Source organism: Anomaloglossus baeobatrachus, chromosome 1 (assembly GCF_048569485.1).
Source record: "Anomaloglossus baeobatrachus isolate aAnoBae1 chromosome 1, aAnoBae1.hap1, whole genome shotgun sequence".
Classification (NCBI taxonomy): Eukaryota; Metazoa; Chordata; class Amphibia; order Anura; family Aromobatidae; genus Anomaloglossus; species Anomaloglossus baeobatrachus.
In genome coordinates this window covers 671,993,072-672,005,796 of record NC_134353.1, presented here as the reverse complement: position 1 = coordinate 672,005,796, position 12,725 = coordinate 671,993,072, and the positions used below count along the sequence as shown (strand labels likewise).

General features: G+C 41.6%; 1 protein-coding gene across 1 annotated transcript in view; it reads left to right on the top strand.

Annotated features, from left to right (window-relative positions):
- Positions 1–12,725, top strand: part of LOC142248375 (sodium-dependent serotonin transporter-like) — a 183,063-nt gene that overhangs the window by 44,392 nt on the left and 125,946 nt on the right. Inside the window, exon 2 of the mRNA XM_075320045.1 lies at positions 10,905–11,039. Coding sequence (XP_075176160.1) covers positions 10,905–11,039 — 135 coding nt within the window. The remainder of the gene's footprint in view (positions 1–10,904; positions 11,040–12,725) is intronic.

Below are 12,725 nucleotides of genomic sequence, written 5' to 3'. Positions count from 1 at the left end.
ATTTCACTGGATATTTTTGTTCAACCCCTTTAATTAAATCTGAAAGTCTAAGCTACAATTGCATCTCAGATGTTTCATTTTAAATTAAAAATAGTGCCATGAAGCCCAGATTGTGAAGATTCATAAACTATCTAAATATTTCTGTATACACAGCTCTGGCAAAAATTAAGAGACCACTTCCAAATTTCCATTTTTTTCTGATTTTTCTCTTTATAGGTATATTTTTGAGTAAAATGTAAATTGTTCCTTTATTTTATAAACTACTGAAAACGTCTCCGATTTTTCAAGCAATAAATTTTGTATTTATTTTCTGAAAATGAGAAATGGTCAAAATAGCAAAAGAATGCCTTGCTTTCAGACCTCAAATAATGCAAAGAAAACAAGTTTGTAATCATTTAGAAACAACAATACAAACGTTTTAAAGCAGGATGAAATCAGAATTCAATATTTTGTGGTATAACCATGATTTTTAATTCCAGCTTTCATGCATCTTGGCATGCTTTCTACGAGTCTTTCACACTGCTTTTGGGTGACCTTATGCCACTCCTGGTACAAAAATGTAAGCAGTTCTTTGTTTGATGGCTTGTGACTATCCATCTTTCTCTTAATTACTTTCCAAAGGTTTTCAATGAGGTTCAGGTTTGGAGATTGAGCTGGCCATGACAGGGTTTTGATGTGGTGGGCATTCATTCACACATTGATTGACCTAGCTGTTTGGCATGGTACATTGTCCTGCTGGAAAAAAACAGTCCTCAGAGTTAGGGAACATTGCCAGAGCAGAAGGAAGCAACTGTTTTTCAGGATAACCTTGTATGCGGCTTGATTCATACGTCCTTCGCAAAGATGTTTGTTGAATTTTCTGTACCTAATTTTTAGCTTTGCCCAACACTTGGTCATCTAATGGTTAGACGGAGACCTGGAGAGGCGTACAAGTGCTTTGCGCCCACTGTGAAATTTGGTAGACGATCGGTGATGATCTGGCAATGCTTCAGCAAGGCTGGAATTGGGCAGGTTATTCTTTGTGAAGGAGGTATAAATCAAGCCGCATACAAGGTTATCCTGGAAAAACAGTTCCTTCCTTCTGCTCACACAATGTTCCCCAACTCTGAGGACTGTTTTTTCCAACAGGACAATATTCCATGCTACACAGCTAGGTCAATCAATGTGTGGATGAAATACCACCACATCAAAACCCTGTTATGGCCAGCCCAACCTCCAGACCTGAACCTCATTGAAAACCTCTGGAATGTAATCAAGAGGAAGATGGATAGTCACAAGCCATCAAACAAAGAAGAACTGCTTACATTTTTGCACCAGGAGTGGCATAAGGTCACCTAAAAGCAGTGTGAAAGACTGGTGGAAAGCATGCCAAGACGCATGAAAGCTGTGATTTAAAATCATGGTTATTCCACAAAATATTAATTTCTGAACTCTTCCTAAGTTAAAACATTAGTATTGTTGTTTCTAAATGACTATTAACTTGTTTTCTTTGCATTATTTGAGGTGTCTGAAAGCAATGCTTTTTTTTGTTATTTTGAGCATTTGTCATTTTCAGAAAATAAATACAAATTTATTGCTTGGAAATTCGGAGACAAGTTGTCTGTAGTTTATAGAATAAAAGAACAATTTCCATTTTATTAAAAAATCTAATATATAAAGCTGAGTGTATGTGTGTGTGTGTGTGTATGTCCGCTAAAGGAATCTGCACCGTTGCATTTACAATCACGAAATTTTGCACAGACACTCTATGTGACTCAGGGAACGTCATAGACTATGTTTGGACGGGAAAATTTAACCCCGTGCTTTACAGTTAGTCTCCAAAATCCTGCCTCCATTAATCTGAATGGACGTGGGAGATATGGGCTATTAATAGCAACTGTCAGTGGTTGCTATGGGATCAAAATAAACTGTTAGTATAAAAAGCCGATGTGTGAAGTATTATGATGTCGGTGATGAGACGGATATAGAGAGACAGAGACAGACTGACAGACATACAGAGACACAGACAGAGACAGACAGGGAAAGAGACAGAGACAGACGGGCAAAGAGATAGACGGGCAACGAGACAGATGAGCAAAGAGACACACGGGCAAAGAGACACACGGGCAAAGAGACACATGGGCAAAGAGACAGCCCTGGAAAGAGACAGCCGGGCAAAGAGACAGCCGGGCAAAGAGACAGACGGGCAAAGAGACAGCCTTGGAAAGAGTCAGCCCTGGAAAGAGACAGCCCTGGAAACAGACAGACCGGGAAAGAGACAGACCTGGAAAGAGATAGACCTGGAAAGAAAAAACGGGCAAAGACACAGATGGGCAAAGAGACAGACGGAGAAAGAGACAGCCCTGGAAAGAGACAGCCCTGGAAGGAGACAGACGGGGAACAAGACAGACAGACAGAGAGAGACAAACAAACAGACACAGTCAGACACAGAGAAAGAGAGAGACACAGAGATAGAGACACAGAGATTTGGGGGAGATTCACAAGGAGTGGACTGCTGCTGGAGTCCACCTCACACAGACATATCCAGGACATGGACTACAACTGTCATATTCCTTGTGTCAAGCAACTCATGACCAATAGACAACACCGGAATGGTCTTACCTGGGCCAAGGAAAAAAAGAACTTGACTGTTGCTCAGTGGTCCAAGGTGTTGTTTTCAGATGAAAGTAAATTTTGCATTTAATTTGGAAATCATAGTATCATAGTATCATAGTTTTTAAGGTTGAAGGGAGACTCTAAGTCCATCTAGTTCAACCCGTAGCCTAACATGTTGATCCAGAGGAAGGCAAAAAAAAACCCAATGTGGCAAACAGGTTCCAATGGGGAAAAATTTCCTTCCTGACTCCACATCCGGCAATCAGACTAGTTCCCTGGATCAATACCCTGTCATAAAATCTAATATACATAACTGGTAATATTAAATTTTTCAAGAAAGGCGTCCAGGCTCTGCTTAAATGTTAGTAGTGAATCACTCATTATAACATCATGCGGCAGAGAGTTCCATAGTCTCACTGCTCGTACAGTAAAGAATCCTCGTCTGTGATTATGATTAAACCTTCTTTCCTCAAGACGTAGCGGATGCCCCCGTGTTCCAGTCGCAGGCCTAGGTGTAAAAAGATCTTTGGAAAGGTCTCTGTACTGTCCCCTCATATATTTATACATTGTGATTAGATCCCCTCTAAGCCTTCGTTTTTCCAAACTAAATAATCCCAAGTTTAATAACCTGTCTTGGTATTGCAGCCCACCCATTCCTCTAATAATCTTGATCGCTCTTCTCTGCACCCTCTCCAGTTCAGCTATGTCCTTCTTATATATCGGTGACCAGAATTGTACACAGTATTCTAAGTGCGGTCGCACTAGTGACTTGTACAGAGGTAGAACTATATTTTTTTCATGAACACTTATACCTCTTTTAATACATCCCATTATTTTATTAGCCCTGGCAGCAGTTGCCTGACACTGTCCACTAAAGTGAAGTTTACCATCCACCCATACACCCAAGTCTTTTTCTGTGTCTGTTTTACCCAGTGTTCTACAATTAAGTACATAATCATAAATGTTATTTCCTCTACCCAAGTGCATGACCTTACATTTATCTACATTAAACTTCAATTGCCACTTCTCAGCCCAATCCTCCAATTTACATAAATCTCCCTGTAATATAAAATTATCCTCCTCTGTATTGATTACCCTGCAGAGTTTAGTATCATCTGCAAATATTGAAATTCTACTCCGCATGCCCCCAACAAGGTCATTTATAAATATGTTGAAAAGAAGCGGGCCCAATACTGACCCCTGTGGTACCCCACTATGAACTGAGACCCAGTCCGAGTACGTACCATTAATAACCACCCTTTGTTTCCTATCACTGAGCCAGTTTTTAACCCAGTTACACATATTTTCCCCTATCCCCATTATTCTCATTTTATGTACCAACCTTTTGTGTGGCACCGTATCAAAAGCTTTTGAAAAGTCCATATACACAACATCCACTGCATTTCCCTGGTCCAGACTTGAACTTACCTCTTCATAGAAGCTGATCAAATTAGTTTGACAGGATCGATCCCTCATAAACCCATGTTGATACTCTGTCATAAGGTTATTTTTCTTGAGATACTCCAGTATAGCATCTCTCAAGAAACCCTCAAGGATTTTACCAACCGTAGAGGTTAAACTTACCGGCCTATAATTTCCCGGCTCAGTTTTTGTCCCCTTTTTGAATATTGGCACCACATTTGCTATGCGCCAGTCCTGCGGTACCGACCCTGTTATTAAGGAATCTGAGAAGATTAAAAATAATGGTCTATCTATCACAGAACTCAATTCCTGTAGTACTCTGGGGTGTATGCCATCCGGGCCCGGAGATTTGTCAACCTTAGTGATTTCGAGGCGGCGGCGTACTTCCTGCTGGGTTAAGCAGGTAATATTCAAGGGTGAATTTATGGTATCACTGGTCATGTCATCTGCCATGGCATTTTCTTGTATAAAAACCGTAGAAAAAAAGTCATTCAGCAGGTTGGCTTTACCCTCATCCCCTTCCACCATTTCACCAAGACTATTTTTAAGGGGGCCAACACTATCGCTTTTCAGTTTTTTACTGTTTATGTAGTTAAAGAATATTTTAGGATTATTTTTACTTTCTCTCGCAATGAGTCTCTCTGTCTCAAACTTAGCTAACTTAATTTGCTTTTTACATATTTTATTTAATTTTCTATAATTATATAATGCCTCATCACTACCTACCCTCTTTAATTCTTTTAAGGCTTTCTGTTTTTCTTTTATTGCTTCCCTTACAGCTCTATTTAGCCATAGGGGTTTCCTCCTATTTCTAGCATGTTTGTTCCCATAGGGTATATTTTCTGCACAAGCCCTATTCAAGGTCCCAGAGTCTGGCGGAAGAGTGGAGAGGCAGACAATCCAAGCTGCTTGAGGTCTATTGTGAAGTTTCCACAATCAGTGATGGTTTGGGGAGTCATGTCATCTGCTGGTGTAGGTCCATTGTGCTTTTATTAAGACCAAAATCAGAGCAGCTATCTGCCAGGAAATTTTAAAGCACTTCATGCTTCCCTCTGCCAACATACTTTTTGGAGATGGAAATTTCATTTTCCAGCAGGACTTGGCACCTGTCCACATTGCCAAAAGTACCAATACCAGGTTTAATAACCACAGTATCACTGTGCTTGATTGGCCAGCAAATTTGCCTGACCTAACCTCATATATTCTCTATGGAGTTTTTGTCAAGAGAAAGATAAGGAACACCAGACCCAATGTACCACCCTCACGTCAGCAGCTGGGGCTGCTCGGATTCGGACCTGCGGTGGCTCGAGGGGCGTCCAAACCCGGGGGCCGCATGGCCACTCGAATAAAAGGGGGGGTATTTACAGGGGATGGTGTGGTTAGAGTTCGTGACGCCACCTGTGGTGTGTGGTAAGGTGGAGTACCACCGCTGCAGCTGGGAGTACCCGGAGGCAATGTAGTGGGCAGCCAGGTGTTTTAACCCCTCCATGGGTAGAGGAGATGCCCCGGGACTCGGTGTTGGTGGCGGGACATGCCATTGGGGAGGTAGGGGTCACTTGCGTACTCACTCAGTCTATAAAGCGGACACCGACAACTTAGTAAACCAAAGTTATGGACACCGCTGCCGCTGAGGGGGAGCACGTCTGGGTCCCGTTTCCGCTGATGTTGCCTGATGATCTGTAACCTTTCCCTTTGTACCTTATTTTCTTCTAGTTGGCCCCTATAGCTTGAAACTAATCGGATCCTGCTCCCCAGTATGGCTAACTGAAGGAGCTTGCTCTCAGAGTTCACGCTTGGGATTTCCTGGACTGTTTTAGTGGAAAGTTCTTTCCCTCTCGTTGCGCTAGTACCCTGATTTTGGAGCAGGTGGAGAGCAGATCTTAAAGGCTCCGTTCTCGTCGGGTGAATTGTCACTTCGCCCAAAGCTACTCCCTGACCTAGGGTCCACATACCCTGTCGTGCCCTGGCCCCAGCCCGGTGATGGTACAAGGCCGCCGGCTGTGTTCCACGACAATACCATGCCCTTTGTCACAATCCCCTGTGACCGGGGTTCCAGCTCCTACCAGGCCCAGACCACCGTCTGCTACCTTGTACTTCCAAAGAGCCCGGCTCCTGACCTTTTCTCTCCTTCCCTTCCAACACTACTCTCCTCCAATCTTCACTCTCAAACTCCAAACTTCAACTCACTGACACTGCTGACCTCTCCTTAAAAACCCCCCAAGTGGGCGACCCTATTCCACTCAGGCCGTCCACTGGTGTGTCTGGTGGGTGTGGTGCAGAATGTTCCTAGGATTTTGATTAGCTGGTTTTGGCAACACCATTGGTTATGGACCCCTAACCCAGGAGGAGGTGGATATTGCACAGAAGGGCAGATTGTACAATACCCTGTGACGACCTGATAGGCCAGGGCGTCACACCAACAATGCAGATGAGCTGAAGGCTGCTATCAAAGTAACTTGGGCTTCCATAACACCTCAGCAGTGCCACAGGCTGATCGTCTCCATGCCACGACGCATTAATGCAGTAATTCATGCAAAAGGAGCCCCGACCAAGTATTGGGTGCATTTACTGTACAGACTTTTCAGTAGGCCAACATTTCTGAGTTAAAAATATTTTTTTCAGTTGGTCTTATATATTATTCTAATTTTCTGAGATAATGACTTTTAGGTTTTAAATTCCTCAGATGTCAAGCTAATTCAGCACAATTTTCAGGATGCAATTTTACAACTATTTAGAAAAAGATATCATTCTTTTACACTTCACAAATAGTTGGTACTTAATTTTCGTATATCACATAAAATCCAAATAAAATACATTTGAAGCAGCAGTCCAATGTTTTTTTGTTTTTTTTTCAGCACTGGAATGGCGCTTCGAATCTAAGGTCATTGCCCTTGGTCCTATACTCACTGTCTGGTAGCTTCACCTTTTACCGACTCCACTCCGTAAAATGTGTAATAAATGGAAATCTGACTCTTAAGACCACTAAAGGGGAGCAATATCTTTCTTTTTTACGTTGAGACAGCCGTATGTTTCTTTTGGGACAAGCTGTAGTCTAAAATGGCACAAGTGGTATGAAAAAAATGCAATTCTGAAATAGTTTTTTATTTGTTTTGTTTTACAATGTTCATTTTGCAGTAAAAATGATCTATAAAATTGTACAGAACGGAGCAATACCAAACTTGATTTATTTTTTTCTATTTAAGTGCTGAAAAAAATTCTGAATTGTGTAAAAAAAAATGTTTACTTTTCATCGCCATTGTCCGAGACTCAATGTTTTTATTATTCTGTTGAGTAAAAGCATGCTTTTTGTGTGCTAAACTGATGTTTTTCTTGATTCTAATTTTGAGTACATACTATGTTTTAATCGCTCTCTATTAAAAAAAATTTAGGGAGGTGCCCAAAAAACTCAATTCTTGGATTTTGATTTTTTTTTTAACTTTTTACAATGCTTATCATATGGCTAAATTAATTCTATTTTTGTTACATCTGAATTTTCTGAATGCAGCGATACCAAATATATTTATTTTTTTCTTTAATTTAACTGAGGAAAAGGAGAGTAATTTGAATTACGGTATATTTTTGTTTGTTTTTTGCTTTTTTTTTTAAACTTTTGTCTATTATTACTTAGTCCACTTAGAGGACTTCTCCCTACAGTCATTTGTATGATTTTGCTATATATTACAATTCTTCAGTATTGCAGTATATCATAAATATATAGGAAAGATCATGGTCTTCTATGGAGCTTTGTTGTTGAGTTTCATGAGTACCAGATGGCAGCAACAGCCGGTCCCCACTGCATTAGTCATCCATTGGTCTACTGCAATTGCATTACTGGGGGACGATGGAAGCTGCTGTGCACAACCACCAGCGATTGTTTCATGTAAATGGATCGGTTCAAATCCCACCAAGTACAACATCTCCAAGGAGTTTGTATGTTCTCCCTATGTTTGCGGAAAGTTTCCTCCAAGACTCCAACAAAGACATACTGATAGGAAATTTAGATTGTGAGACGAAATGGGGTTTCATATGGTGTTTGGCTCTAAACATGCCAAGTGTCATGGCAACATCTGAGGCTGTTCACACTGCAGAATCTGAAACTCCACACTATGACTTCTCTGTGAGTTGCACAGACAGGCTTAGGTGTCAACTAGCTGTGTGATCATTAGTGATCAGGCTTGCAGGAGTTAATCTCTGCTAGCCTGTTGGTTACTGCCTGGATCACATGCTGTGGGAGAACTATCACAGTTACCCCCCACCTTTTTAAGATGGTGGAACTGGTCTTCTCATTGCCAACTATAGCTTTTGCTAATCGGTCCATGTGCTGTTGTGTTCCTGGTGATTTATTGTGTGCTGCTTGATGCTTGATATGCTGTGGAAATCCTCTCATCATCTGGTTATTTCATCCATGCTCTTTATTTCCTCCTTATCACGTATTGTCTTATATCTCCGTGTGTGATAGTTGTGTGCGTTTGTCTTTATCTGTGAGTTGAACAACTCCTGTCCCAGTCTTCCCCTGCGGTGGGGGAGAGGGGGTATTAAATCAGGGCTGGCCAAGAGCAGGGCAATGAAGGCGTCTCAGACATCTTCACCATTAGAAGTAACTCTGAGCTTAGGGACAGCTAGAGCCTGGATATCAGTCTATGAGCCTGGTCCGCTTTTATCTCCTCACACCCCGTGACATGGGGACAATGATGATCATGTCTCTAAAGTGCTGTGGAATTAATAACATTATATTAGGGAGTTAAATAATTGAAAATGTATGTGTCTTCTGTTAGATTTTCTGAATTATATTTATTGCAAAGCAATGGCTCTGGCATGACCAACAATCATCAATCAAAATAAATAAAAAGCTTAGCATTGCACATTTAATGCAACCCACGTTAAATAAAATCATGTTATTTACCTTAATGCACCTTAGGCATTAGTTAAATAATCCCAGATGTAAACATTAAAAGTATGCAAAGTTATCATCATATATTATAATTCCATTATTTTAATTACTACTTAGTTATTAATTATGTAAAGTAATTACATTTGAGCACATTTTATCACAAAATTCCTTACTCACTTGTTTCACTTCAAAGCTGCTTTACACTAGGGAGTTAACTCATTTGTTGCTTGAAGACTTTGATGGTATTTAATTGTATTTATAAATATAAATATATATATATATATATATATATATATATATATATATATATATATACACACACACAGTACAAATCAAAAGTTTGGACACAACTTCTCATTCAAAGAGTTTTCTTTATTTTCAGGACTCTGAAAATTGCAGATTGACAATAAAGGCATAAAAACTATAAATTAAAACATGTGGAATGAAATACTTAAAAAAGTGTGAAACAACTGAAAATATGTCTAATATTCTAGGTTCTTCAAAGTAGCCACCTTTTGCTTTCATTACTACTTTGCACACTCTTGATGAGCTTCAAAAGGTAGTCACCGGAAATTGTTTTCCAACAATCTTGAAGGAGTTCCCAGAGATGCTTAGCACTTGTTAGCCCTTTTGCCTTCACTCTGCGGTCCAGCTCACCCCAAACCATCTCGATTGGGTTCAGGTCTGGTGACTGTGGAGACCAGGTCTTCTGGCGTAGCACCCCATCACTCTCCTTCTTAGTCAAATAGCCCTTACACAGCCTGGAGGTGTGTTTGGGGTCATTGTCCTGTTGAAAAATAAATGATGGTCCAACTAAATGCAAACCAGATTGAATAGCACGCCGCTGCAAGATGCTATGGTAGCCATGCTGGTTCAGTATGCCTTCAATTTTGAATATATTCCCAACAGTGTCACCAGCAAAGCACCCCCACACCATCACACCTCCTCCTCCATGCTTTACGGTGGGAACCAGCCATGTAGAGTCCATCCGTTCACCTTTTCTACAAAGACACGGTGGTTGGATCCAAAGATCTCAAATTTGGACTCATCAGACCAAAGCACAGATTTCCACTTGTCTAATATCCATTCCTTGTGTTCTTTAGCCCAAACAAGTCTCTTCTGCTTGTTGCCTGTCCTTAACAGAAAGCGAAGGAGAAAGATGTTCAAATGCCACGCCAATGGATCACTTATGCAGATGTTCAGATCAATGTCACTTTATTGTCATACAGGTCGACGCGTTTCCGGAGCATCTGCCCCCTTCATCAGGACCACCAGGAATAGAAATAACTGAGATTTGATGTTATTTCTATTCCTGGTGGTCCTGATGAAGGGGGCAGATGCTCCGGAAACGCGTCGACCTGTATGACAATAAAGTGACATTGATCTGAACATCTGCATAAGTGATCCATTGGTGCGGCATTTGAACACCTTTCTCCTTCTCTTTCTGTTATCTGCTGTTATGGTGGCTGCAGCCGAGGATCGACATTACATGCGTTTATAGTGGTTGTGACTCTCACAACTGCAATTGGTGAGTATATTTACTCCCCCCTCCCTACCCCACACATATTGGGGTAAGACCCTATTTGCGCTTTTTTTCCACAGTCTTTCTCTGTTGCCTGTCCTTTGCAGTGGTTTCCTTGCAGCTATTTCACTATGAAGGTCTGCTGCACAAAGTCTCCTCTTAACAGTTGTTCTAGAGATGAGAAGGTGTGTCCAAACCTTTGGTCTGTACTATATATATATATATATATATATATATATATATACTTTATAAAATCTTGTCACTATAATTCTACCGATGTAGCAAAGGCTATCATGACTCAAAAAACACCATGTTGATAAGTGGTCACAGAAGATAATCCGACATTGCACATAAAATTTACCATCGTTTGCTAGATCTTTAACATCAGTGTTATTGCTTGTTCGAGACATAAAAGAGACAAGCTTTGTATATAATGATCTGTATGTACTAACATAGTATCATCTATTATTTTAGGAGCATTCCTGATTCCATACACCATTATGGCTCTATTTGGTGGTGTCCCTCTCTTTTTCATGGAGTTGGCTTTAGGACAATTTCACAGAACAGGTGCTATCCCCATATGGAAGCGCATCTGCCCTATTTTTAAAGGTAATATTTTTCTAGTTTGTATACATTTGTTTCTAGAAAATGCATTTTCTAATGTAATCCTACATTTTAAAATAATTTTAAGGCTACCAGCATGAGGTTTGTAGGTTACAGGGAAACAATTGGAAGAATGAAAATATTTATTTCCGAAATAAAACCAACTAATAGTTGTCTGAAAAGTACAAAGCTGAGCAGAAGGGACCAATCAAATAATTCAGTGTGAAAATTTTCATTATTCTTTAGCACCAGAGAATACATCTATCCTCAGGATCTACCCATCAATCATGCAGACAAATACATGTACAATGTCACTCCTTTAAGAAGCCCCAGGCTCAGAAAGGCTACCTCATATAGACTTGGCATAAGTCACTCCATCTGACAGATTCCAGAGGAACCCTGAACTTTACCCTATAACCCCTTTACAGGGATCTGGTCTTACAATGAAGTCCACTGGATTACTTCCATGGAAGGTAAGCTGTCCAGCTGAGTGAACAGAGGCAGGAAGGGTCACGAAGGTCAAAGCCCAGAGGCAGGGATACCACTACGAATTTCAGTGCCCCATACTGGCAACATTTTTGTGCCCCCTGAAGACTCCACCCAGGCTCCACCCCAGCTCCGCCTCCATCCCTCAAACATTTCATAGTCCCACCACACACTCTTGGAAAAACTCCTGCATATGTGAGAACACAGACTGCATATATATATATATATATATATATATATATTTATTATGGTGGCTGCTGAGGGTTGTATACTCAATAGAGGCTGCTGCTGGCTGTATACTCAATAAAGGCTTTTGCTGGTTCAACCAGCCTGGTCATTTTCTGTGACGTTGCAGCGACGTCCCGTCGCTGTCGCTGTGTGTGACATCCAGCAACGACCTGGCCCCTGCTGTGAGGTCGCCGGTCGTTGCTGAATGTCCAGCTTCATTTTTTGGTCGTCGCTCTCCCGCTGTGACGCACACATCGCTGTGTGTGACAACGAGAGAGCGACGAAATGAAGAGAGCAGGGAGTAGGAGCCGGCGTCTGGCAGCTGCGGTAAGCTGTAACCAGGGTAAACATCGGGTAACCAAGGGAAGACCTTTACCTTCGTTACCAGCATCTGACGCTCTCGCTGCCAGTGCCGGCTCCCTGCTCTCTGCAAATGTTGCTGCAGTACACATCAGATAATTAACCCGATGTGTACTGTAGCTAGGAGTGCAGTGAGCCAGCGCTAAGCAGTGTGCGCGGCTCCCTGCTCTCTGCACATGTAGCTGCAGTACACATCGGGTAATTAACCCGATGTGTACTGTAACTAGGAGTGCAGGGGAGCCAGCGCTAAGCAGTGTGCGCAGCTCCCTGCTCTCTGCACACGTAGCTGCAGTACACATCGGGTAATTAACCCGATGTGTACTGTAGCTAGTAGTGCAGGGAGCCAGCGCTAAGCAGTGTGCATGGCTCCCTGCTCTCTGTAGCACAGCGACGCGTGTCGTTATGATCGCTGCTGCTTCTGCTGTGTTTGACAGCTAAGCAGTGATCATAACAGCGACTTATAAGGTCGCTGTTGCGTCACATAAAATGGTGAACCCAGCTTTATCCTGGTCAGGATCACCTGGTTACTAATGGATTAATGGGAGGTGAAGGACTGATGTAAAAGGAGTCTGAGAAGTTGGGGGAGGGTCTCCATCTGGGAGCACAGACAGCTTGTCT